Source organism: Aulostomus chinensis, chromosome 13 (assembly GCF_037954235.1).
Source record: "Aulostomus chinensis isolate RoL2024-O1b breed Wild chromosome 13, RoL_Achi_v1.0, whole genome shotgun sequence".
In the NCBI taxonomy this organism is placed as follows: Eukaryota; Metazoa; Chordata; class Actinopteri; order Syngnathiformes; family Aulostomidae; genus Aulostomus; species Aulostomus chinensis.
The window spans coordinates 20657353-20668425 of NC_141332.1; the positions used below are offsets into that span (position 1 = coordinate 20657353).

Here is an 11073-nt window from a genome sequence, read left to right on the forward strand (position 1 = left end):
TTTCAGCATTCCAACACTACAATGGATTTGAAATGAAACAATCAAGATATGCTTTAAGTGCAGACTCTGAGCTTTAATTTGAGGGAATTTACATCCTAATCAGGTGAACGGTGTAGGAATCACAACACATTTTATATGTGCCTTCCACCTTTTTAAGGGACCAAAAGTAATTGGACAAACTAACATGATCATAAATCAAATTGTCACTGTTTAATACTTTGTTGCAAATCCTTTGCAGTCAATGACAGCCTGAAGTCTTGAGCCCATGGACATCACCAGACGCTGGGTTTCGTCTCTGGCGATGCTCTGGCAGGCCTCTGTTGCAGCTGTTTTCAGTTCCTGCTTGTTCTTTGGGTATTTTCCTTTCAGTTTTGTCTTCAGAAAGTGGGATTCAGGTCAGGTGATTGACTTGGCCATTGCAGAACATTCCACTTCTTTGGCTTTAAAACCTCTTTGGTTGCTTTCGCAGTATGCTTCGGGTCATTGTCCATCTGCATTGTGAAGCGCCGTCCAATGGGTTTTGAAGCATTTGGCTGAATATGAGCAGATAATATTGCCCGAAACACTTTAGAATTCATTCATTCAGTCACATTATCAATAAATACAAGAGATCCAACCAAAGAGGTTTTAAAGGCAAAGAAGTGGAATGTTCTGCAACATGGATTTGTTCCATTGTTGTGTTTTACAGAGCTGGAATGCTGAAAATTGTGTCAATGTCCAAATATTTTTGGACCTGACTGTGTGTGTGTGTGTGTGTGTGTGTGTGTGTGTGTGTGTGTGTGTGTGTGTGTGTGTGTGTGTGTATATATATATATATATATATATATATATATATATATATATATATATATATATAGTAAATATTAGTGGAGTTGCTATCAAGACCATTTAAATCAAACCACCATGTATTTAAGTATTTAATATATTTTGAATTCTAACATGAACTAAATCGCTTGACCACAGAATGAACATCAACATATCCAGAGAGGTTCAATCGGCACATTGTACCATGTCACGATGGCGTAATCGCACTGTAAGGTGGTGTGACGTTGCAAGAACACGCTCTCTGATTGGCCGACCCGCTTCCTGTTCCCCGCCGTGTCCATACATACACGTGAAGGTCAGCATTCGACGCGTTTGTTGTTAGCTGGCTGCAGAATAAAAACTAGCAGGGTTTATTTAATATAAGTATGGACGGCCAGGCAGCGACATCGGACCCTCAGCTTCAGCAGTTCATCGAAATCGAGTCTCAAAAGCAGCGATTTCAGCAGCTGGTGCATCAGATGACGGAGGTTTGCTGGGTAAGTAAGAGCCGCTACGAGCTTGAGATGGAAGTCTGTCGGTGGGTCCTTCTTTTATTTGTCAGTGAGTTGAACTGCTAAGATTTTCTTTAGAGTTTTATAGTTCCAGATAGATGCTTTAATGTGCTTTGGTGAATTATGTAGGCTGAAGAATACTTACTGTGGACATGTAATGCTGTGTGCTACAGTGAAATGTCCCCCTCTGTTTTTAGGAAAGATCTCACCGGCGTTCCGTATGTCTTCAGTTGCGACATTAAAACTATGTCCCCCCCCCTGTAACTTACACTATTCTTATTTCAGATGCTTGAACATGACATTTTTTCAAATTAACGTAGGGTTATTTTACGTCTGCCCAGAAGACATGATGTGTTCACTGAACCAGTCCATAGTTTGGAATTGAAAGCACTGTAGTTTGCACGTTTTACAAGTTCAGCCCAGAGTTGACTTGAATCCGTCTTAAAGTTGGACCTCCTAAATGCACTTAAATACAAAGAGTAAAATGTGTTTAGAATGCTCCAAAATATACCTTTTTATAATGAAGTATCTGGACCCGATTAATATGATAAAAAAAAAAATGATGCGCTTTTAGAAATTATTTTACACATTATTTGTAGTAATGACAATGATCTGCACCTCAACAATTATCTGTCTGATGTTGAAGTATTTTTTGTAGTTTTGTGGGAACACTGTACAAATAATTTTATGATTATCTGTGTTTTTATTTTGGATATATTCTGTACATTTCCTCCCCGTTAGCTACTGGTGCGACTCAGAACCTCTCTGCTAAACCTGACACCTGTCAGTGAAACAGTAGCAGCTTGCAGACAGCAGCAAGATAACAAACGCTGGGCTCTTTCAATTTTAGCGTTAAATTATTTTAGCAGCTTCTTTGTCCGAGTTTTTGTTAGTAATTGTTCTGTATGCGATAGATGTCACTAAAGTTTGTTGTGTCCTCTGTCTGTAGGAGAAATGCATGGACAAACCTGGGCCGAAGCTGGACTCAAGGACAGAAATGTGCTTTGTCAACTGCGTGGAGCGATTTATTGACACCAGCCAGTTCATCCTAAACCGTCTAGAACAGACTCAGAGGAGTAGAGGTTCACTCTCTGAGAATATGTTAGACTAAAGTTGAAAATGCATCTCTGGAAGACCTCATCACCCAAACGACCTTCAGCCGAAAAACAAGACTGTTCGGTCTTGTGTGTTGCAGAACTGTCAGGTCAGCTGTCAAAGGAACATCAGATACAAGTGCCTCCTATTAACACCGTGTACGTTTTGTCCTCATGCACTCGTGGTGTGTTGATTTCTCCTCCACTTAGCGGGATGAGTGTTCCAGCACTGGGAAATCATACTTGGTTGCTAGCAGTGACTTGATGTTGGATTTTGTTTGTCATTACATACACGGGGAGTTATGTCAGTCGTAGAAGTCGCTTCACGAAGCAGATGGAATGTGCTGACGATCAACGAGCAGGAAGTGTGAACAATGCGCACATCTACGTCACCTGAAGACCACCCGGACGTTGCTGCGCATGCTGGTTAAAAACATGATTGAATAAGTGTGACCAACAGCTCAAGACTTTTGGAGTGCACATATGCAATAAACCAATTCCAATTGATTATGTCTCTTATGGGAAAATGCAGTCAGATGAAGTAGTTAAGTTTTATTTAGCATCCTCCGACACAAAAGGCACTTGAAATATGTTACAACTTACAAAAGGAAACAGCGTTCTTTGGCAAAGCTTTACTGAGGTATTACAGGCATTCATCTAATGAAATTTTCAAACTTGAACATCAGTGACGGACACTTTTTATTCAATTCATTGTTGGTCATAAGTTGGGTTACGTAACCTTTTTTTTTTTTTTTTAAGTTTTTGTTAGTGCAAAAGTTCCACTAAGGTTACTTTGTGTAACAAAAGGCACATTCTGGCTTGTGTGGACTAAAGCTCAACAACCAGTTATAATGTAAAGAATAAATACAGAAATGCTACATTCACTTTGTTCTGTCTTTCTAAACCACAAACAGATGCAAAAGCACCTTTGTGTACAGCAAAGAATACAATAGAGCACAACATCCGAAACCTTTGCCAGGAGATAAGAGTCGGCTACAGTTGTTCAAAGTTCTGCATCCTCTAACATGTCAATCAAGTGATTAATAAATTACACTCGACTTTTGATCTTTGGACACTACAAAGCCAGATTCCTTTACTCTATAATCTGCCCCCAAATGCTCAGGTGATCCCACGGAAAAGTTAGAGAAATCCAGTGTAACAATGAAGCATAATTTGAAGTCACATTTCACCAAACAAATGAATTTTGCCTTTCAACTCGTCACAAATAAGTGTCTTGATTTCAGGGATATTTTTTTTCTTATTATTTGTGACTCAAAGATGCACCAAGCCAGGTATATTTAGCTTGGAGCTAATGGCAGCTAACAGCTAACAACAGGGGCTGGTTTGTTAGTTTTTAACTTACTGAGAACATGACTGGATAAAGAGGATGTGAATCACACCGGACGATGGGCTTCAGGGTTTGCAAATCTTTCTGCATTTTTGCTGTTTTGTTGCTGTAGCCATTATTAGCCATATATATATATATATATATATATATATATATATATATACACACACACACGTGTCACTCTTTGGAAACAAGTCATACTCCATTTAGCGACGTACAGACTTGAATTTGGGCTTGTACTGTAAAACTTCTCACGTCGTAAAAAGGTGATGTATTTCAAAGATTTTAAATTGTTACTAGAAGTTTTTATAAATAGTTTGCAGACTCTTGGTTCTCTCTAGTGAGCTCTCTGGTGGTGCGAGCCCCACCCGTCCTGAGAGCCTCCTTCTCTGGGCAGCTTGGACTCGTTCTCAGCTTGACTGTCGTGACTTGGTAGAGCCATGTAAGGCTGCTGGCCCCACGGACACCCCTGAGGATCTTTTCTAAGGAAGAGGGGAAGCGAATCCCAGCTGAAGGTTATGTCCTTGAAGGCGTAGAGGAGGAAGATCCCCACAATGATGGTGATGAACCCGCTGATGGTTCCTACTACTCCATCAGTGGACATTCTCAACCATTCCTTGAAGAGGATAGCTGAGCAGGCCATGACCGACGTGGTGAAGAAGACGTAGTAGATGGGAGTAACAATGGAGGTATTAAAGATATCAAGGGCTTTGTTCAGGTAACTGATTTGAATGCTGACACAGATTACCAGGCAGATGACTAAGGACCAGAACAGGGGCTCCTTCAGTACTGCTGTCCCAGCAAACAGCTCCTTAATGCCAATGCCCAGGCCCTTGACACAAGACACAGAGAGGGAGCCAATCACAGAGCAGATCAGGATGTAGACCAGCACATTCCTCTGTCCAAACCGTGGAGCCACACCAAAGATAAGAACCAGGCTGCTGCCAACAACGCACACAGCAAACACAATGAAACCTAGTGGGAGCATTCAAAAATGAGTTAGTACCCTGAAAATAAAATGTAGGAAAAAAATCAACGACACTTATCTGGGATTCTTTTGGTTAATCAAATCCCACTCAGGTCTGGTCCTACCTGGGTCTAGGAGCTTTTCCGCCATGGCACTGAGGGAGACAACCTCTTCCTCCTGTGGAGCGTGGATCACCATGACCGTGGAGCCCAAAACACACAGCAAGCAACCCATCTTCCCATGCGCGTTCAGCCTCTCATTCAGAAAATAAGAGGAGAGAACAGCACTGGAGGGAACAAACGAACATCGCAGTGTTATTACACGTTTCTACTGCATGTGAGGAGACTGAGGCTGCTGGTACTGGTACAGAAACTAGTATTTAATCAACTCCCTTATTTTTGTTTTCTATTTATCAAATACTTTGTTGTTTTATTTATTGTGGTGTACATCATTAAAATGATGTCTGAAAGACTTCCAAATAAACGAGTGAACAAGTACCTCACGAGTACACTCAGTGCTCCCAGGGGAGTCACCAGTGTGGCTGGTGCAAACGCGTACGCAGCGAAGTTCGCCACCTCTCCAGCTCCCACTAAAACACAAAACAAATACGTAGAAATTCTAAGCAGCTGCTCAAGACTGATCACATCCCAAACCCACATGTGCAAATGTGCTCTTTGTAAGAATGTGTACTTCAAATACACGCTGTGGGTGGTGCTGCATGAACTGTGACATCATCAGCAAAAATTCCAAACCCACAAGAGCCAGATTTTGAAAAACAAAGACCGCAATGTTTATTGCCATGATTTGTTAGCAGTGCAATCAACTCAAGACAGGAGAGCATTTGACCGTATGACTTTAAAAGCAGCATGAGGACTAGCCACTATTATTAACTTACTTGAAATTAGCCCCGCCCACCACAGCCATTCTTTCAGGTAGGCAAATCCACCTTGACCTGCGAGATAGAGAACCAAGCTGGAGTGCACGTAGCAGAATCAGACAGTTTCACACTGCTTCTCTCACCTACAACAAACTTGTTATCAAAACTTTATGGGCCTTTTTTTTCCTGTATTTTGAAGGGTTTTGGCCCCGGAGTTTAAAAACTACGACATATTCTCTTACTGACTGTGATATACATACAAAAATACCCTCTTTTTCAATAATATTATGTAGCGTCTATACAGTACTGCGTTTTACATTGGCAAAATACACCTAACATCATTAACTCCATTGCAGCTTCTCGATTTTTTTCATCACTTTTTATTTGACACTTTCAGAGGTAGGAAGTAGATAGTGACAATAATCTATGGATAGCCACTAGTGTTTACACATCTACTTCCATTGCTTATGAAAATAAAGAATATTTATGATACTTGAGTACAGAAGACGAATCAGTACTTCTGTTCAAATAAATAATGTATGTAATTATACACAGGAAACATTAAATTGTACGTGATAAATAATGTTAACATTGTTATAGATTAAACCACTAAACAGTATCAGAAATTGTTGCTACAGTTCAATCAACAACCAAATTAAACTGCTTACTAAAATAATGCAGCATAAGAAACTCACATTTTAAGAGTTTATAGTAATAACAGCATATCTTATTTCGTACTGATGGATGCTCTTGTGTAACTGGACTTGATTACTTAGTTGTGGGCATACGTTTACATTTCCTTTCAACTTAGACAAAACACCTTCCCTGACATCATCTTCACAGTGTTTTTATTGTGTTATTGTAATGTAACAACAGGGGAAAAAAAATATAAAATTTTGTCAACTGTAAGGTAATACACATTACTTTCCCAAAAAGTTATTTTTCCATTATAATTTCAAAGGGCATTTGTCAGGTGGTCTATGAGAACCTGGTACCTTCAGTCATTCAGTTTTAAGAAACTTTAACGTTCACTTCAGTAACTTTGAAGACTGTTTGATAGCTCCATATTACGCAGGTGGTTGTTTAATATTTTACATTATAATATATTTTGAATTCACATTTTACTTTATGTTAAAGTTTGCTTTACGATACCTGCTCGTTTGGAACCCTTGCTGGCCAAACGCAGCAGGCCCTTCTTCTTCAGGATGAAACTTGCACCGATAAAAACGCTGGAGGACACAGCGAGAGAAAGACCGATGTAGAAGTCCAGCCGGCTCACCTCCATCTGAAACATAGAACGCAACCAGATGACGTTCCCGTGTAAATTACTGGAATTTACTCCTTTTAAGAGGCAAGACTTCAAACGCCTGACGGAGTTCCAGGCACACCAACGTCACATGATGCTGCCTTCGGGCTCTCACGCGAGTAACCGTTACCAACACAATCACGAGCTTCATGAAGTACCAAACTAACCTTTAGTTTTATGGTTGCTGTTAATTGTGATCCTACAACATTTTACCTCTGCTGTCACGTCGACCCCATCCGTAGTAAAACAGATATGCGGCGGATCGCTACGATCAGTCAGCAGCGAGTCACATGACCGTGGGAGGGAAGTGGCTTGTGTTAGCTTCAGCAGAGACCAAATTCAGGGGCAATTCCCTTGCACGCACACTAACTGGTTAAAACTAGTTAAACCTAGTTGAGGGGGTCTCATGTTGTATGTGCTTTCGTTTGGATATCACCCAAAGTATGTCTTAAACCAAAAAGTAACGTTTTAAGCGATTGCTGCCTTTGATAACTTCGTCGTTCCACTTTATACCCACGAGACGTTAATATGTCATACTTCTGTATGTTCATGATCACGGTAATAATTTCAAAACATTTTCCCGAAGGATGAACGCTCAAATGTCTTAAAATAAAATGGGAATTTCGCGTTTTCCAATTCATCCCTAAACGCGACAGAGATAATCATTATGTGATTGGTTCTTGGTGCACCGTAGAGAAATCTGATTGGACGAATGCTCAACATACCGGAAGAAGTCCTAACCTTGTCAAGGAAGCACGTTACCAAAAAACATTTGTCAGATTACTTTAGAATATTGTTAACGTCATACCTTTCGCTCGCGCGTTCACTTAGCTAGCGTAATGAATGTTTAGCATTTATCATGACGTCGAACTCAATCTTGTCGCTGGGCTTCCTTCGTTCATTCTCTGCCAAAATGAGGTTACGTTTTGTCTTGGCCACCGGACGGTGTGAGGCTGTTCACACTCTTCAACAAATGTCATCACCGACTTCATATCTATGGAGACATCAGAAGATCGTTTACAGACAGAAGAGCATCAACCCGTGTAAAGAAGAAAGAAACTACTACATAACCACTCCCATCTTTTATGTAAACGCATCTCCTCATATAGGACACCTGTATACCGCAGTATTAGCTGACTGCCAGCACAGGTACAAGCGACTTCAGGGGTTCAGCTCTAAGCTTGCGACAGGTAACTCCCTCCACGGACTTTACAGTGCTTGATACTGTCATACTGCTGCTTGAATGTAAAATCTGGGAAATGGTGCCATTGTGCTGATATCAACAGTTTAAAATATTTGTGCATGTTTGAAGACTTGATTTGGCCAATTATCTTTATTTAAAATTCTTTCAAATGTCTCACTCAAAATAGGCAAACCCCAAATCTATGAGCGGTGAATGTGTGCCGGAGGTTGAGATGTATTTCCATCACAAATATTATACATTTGACAAATTTACAGTTGGCTTTTTTTGTCATCTTTAACCTTTCTATTTTTTGGTTAGTTATTAGATGTTAATTTCTAAACAAGATAGATTAAACAATGTATTACCTGGGAAGGAAAACATTTGACAGTGAAGGTGATTTGTGAGTATTTGTACATCCTGTTATTTTGTTTTCAGGCACAGATGAACACGGCTTGAAAATTCAACAAGCTGCCAAAGAGGCGGGAAAAGATCCGCTGACGTTCTGCACTGACGTGTCGGGCAGGTTCCGACATCTCTTCAACAGCTGCAACATTTCCTTCACAGACTATATAAGAACCACTGAGCCGAGGCACCGGCAGGCTGTGGAGCATTTCTGGTCTGTGCTGCTCAAGAAAGGGCTCATCTACAAGGGCACTTATGAAGGCTGGTACTCCACTCAGGATGAGAGCTTCCTCGTGCCGTCACAGGTTGGCGATGCCGTGGACTCCACAGGCAAGCAGATCAAGGTCTCGCTGGACAGTGGTCACGAGGTAAGTCGGGAGATTTCAATAAGGGTACAGGTGCAGAGCCCCGGAGGGGCCGCACGGAGAGACAGATTTTTGGGGAGTAGAGGGAAAAAAAAGTAACAATGATTATAATTTGTTCTAAAAATAGTTGTTCAGTCACGGGCAGGAGAGGGAAAACAATATTGATGTGGCACATGTGGAAATACATAGTATAGTAAATAAATAGTTCTTAGGATGTCATCTCAGAACATCTCAGCCTCATATTCTTTGATTTTGACTGCTCTGCTTTTATTTGGCAGGTGGAATATCTGAAAGAAGAGAACTACATGTTCCGTTTGTCTGCCTTCCGGCCTCAGCTGCTCGACTGGCTCAAAGGAAACCCCAGAGCTGTTCAGTCCGAGAATTTCCACCAGATTGTTCTTCAATGGCTGCGAAATGACCTTCCCGACCTCTCCGTGTCCCGTCACAGAAGCCGCCTTCAGTGGGGGATCCCCGTCCCGGGAGATCCTGAACACACCATCTATGTCTGGCTGGATGCCCTGGTGAACTACCTCACAGTAGCTGGCTATCCAGACAAACACGAGCGATGGTGGAGTGTGGTCCACCACATCGTGGGAAAAGACATTTTGAAATTTCATGCCATCTACTGGCCTGCTTTACTTCTAGGGGCTGGACTGCCTCTGCCACAGGCCATCCATGTGCACTCTCACTGGAAAGCAGGTGGAAAGAAGATGTCTAAAAGTTTAGGGAATGTGGTGAATCCTATTGAATCTTCACAAATGTTCACCACTGATGGTATGAGGTACTTTCTTCTGCGTTCCGGGGTTCCAGACTGGGATTGTGATTACACTGATGAAAAAGTTACCAAGCTGCTCAACGCAGAGCTGGCAGACACGTTAGGTGGTCTTCTTAATCGCTGCACAGCTCCCGCTCTGAACGCGAACCAGGTCTACCCCTCGTTCTGCCCTCAGTCTTTCCCTGCTGAACACGTGGGCATGAGCGGCAGGGCGCTGGCTGAAGACTACCACATGGTGGCTTCGGTGAGAAGTCTCCCAGCTGTGGTGGAGAAGCACTATGAGAGCATGCAGGTGTACAAAGCTCTGGAGGCCATTTTTGCCTGTGTGAGGCAAACTAATGGGTTCGTTCAGCGTCACACTCCTTGGAAGTTGGACGGGACAGATAGTAAAGACCGACGGTGGAAGGACACAATCATCCACGTGTCCCTGGAGTGCCTGAGGATGTACGGGATACTCCTGCAGCCGATAGTGCCGGCGCTATCGGACAAGCTCCTATCCAGACTGGGAGTGACACTGGATGAAAGGACCTGGGCTTCTCTGGACTTCCTGCGACGGTACCAGGGACTGGAGTGTCCCTACGAAGGGAGAGCGCTGGGGTGTGACTCTGGGGTGCTTTTTACTCGTTTGAAGGGTCTGAATTTAGATCAGTAAAGTAAAAGGAGATAAAATGATATCAGGTTTTATGTGTTCATTTTCATGAATTAAAGTGTTTCTGAATAAACGCTGCCTGTTATTTTGTATTATTTTCATATTAATGCTCCATTGCTGGGTTATGACCTCCTTATACAAACAAAACATGCATAGGACCAATTATCAGGGGCAGATATTAATACTGGACTAACAAGAAGCTCCTTTTAATGGATTTTCTATAAAAAAAATAATAATGAAAATTCAATTTGACTATTTTTCAATTGGTTCCATGTCACGTGACACTGACCAAATCAATACCACATTATTGCTTGACTACAGTTAAAGTACACAGCTCTATGGTCATGTGACTTGAGGACGTAAAAGTCAATCGTTAACAAGCTAAAGTAGACAGACACACCTCTTTTCATGGCATTTAACTCCCCCTTTTTATATGAATGTTTTCTTGCAGTTTGTCCCCTTTTGAACAGCTTCCAGGTCATGTGACCATCATCAGTTCCTAATTGGGTGGAAGATTAAGACACTCCTCTTATTCCATTTTACTGCTCATCCTACTTTATGTGGTGCTTATTTTACTACCTCTTGTATATTTTATTTCTAGTCTCTGTCGTGTAATGCGATTTATTCAACCCAAATCAAATGCTGGTATTACGATGCTGGACAAATTATGTGCCTGCATTTCACAATTTTTATTATCAATATTTTAATTGGGGAAAAAAAACTTTTTTCCTAAGTTTAATGAGGCAACATTTCTTCATCAATAAGCACTTTCTACAAAAAAGGTAAATCTA

At 41.5% G+C, this 11073-nt stretch overlaps 3 protein-coding genes across 5 annotated transcripts; 2 read left to right on the plus strand and 1 right to left on the minus strand.

The window, feature by feature from the left end:
• The first annotated feature begins 1064 nt into the window (after nucleotides 1-1064).
• Nucleotides 1065-3287, plus strand: timm8a (translocase of inner mitochondrial membrane 8 homolog A (yeast)). Its single transcript, XM_086222037.1, has 2 exons — nucleotides 1065-1301; nucleotides 2266-3287. The coding sequence occupies exons 1-2, from the start codon at nucleotides 1191-1193 to the stop codon at nucleotides 2425-2427; spliced, it is 273 nt and encodes a 90-aa protein (XP_086078163.1). The 5' UTR covers nucleotides 1065-1190; the 3' UTR covers nucleotides 2428-3287.
• LOC147251387 (magnesium transporter NIPA2) lies at nucleotides 2960-7257 on the minus strand. 3 transcript variants are annotated; one of them, XM_086222034.1, is made up of 6 exons: nucleotides 7122-7257; nucleotides 6755-6887; nucleotides 5621-5677; nucleotides 5224-5314; nucleotides 4851-5011; nucleotides 2960-4733 (listed from the first exon to the last, which is right to left on the minus strand). In XM_086222034.1, exons 2-6 carry the CDS (start codon nucleotides 6885-6887, stop codon nucleotides 4096-4098), a joined length of 1080 nt encoding a protein of 359 aa, XP_086078160.1. In that variant the 5' UTR covers nucleotides 7122-7257; the 3' UTR covers nucleotides 2960-4095. The 3 variants fall into 3 exon arrangements, with proteins under 3 accessions (XP_086078160.1, XP_086078161.1, XP_086078159.1); XM_086222035.1 differs by having other exon boundaries at nucleotides 7076-7176; XM_086222033.1 differs by lacking the exon at nucleotides 7122-7257 and having other exon boundaries at nucleotides 6755-7012.
• A 208-nt stretch (nucleotides 7258-7465) lies between these two features.
• mars2 (methionyl-tRNA synthetase 2, mitochondrial) lies at nucleotides 7466-10346 on the plus strand. Its single transcript, XM_086222706.1, has 3 exons — nucleotides 7466-8098; nucleotides 8527-8861; nucleotides 9137-10346. Exons 1-3 carry the CDS (start codon nucleotides 7768-7770, stop codon nucleotides 10283-10285), a joined length of 1815 nt encoding a protein of 604 aa, XP_086078832.1. The 5' UTR covers nucleotides 7466-7767; the 3' UTR covers nucleotides 10286-10346.
• The last annotated feature ends 727 nt before the right edge of the window (nucleotides 10347-11073 follow it).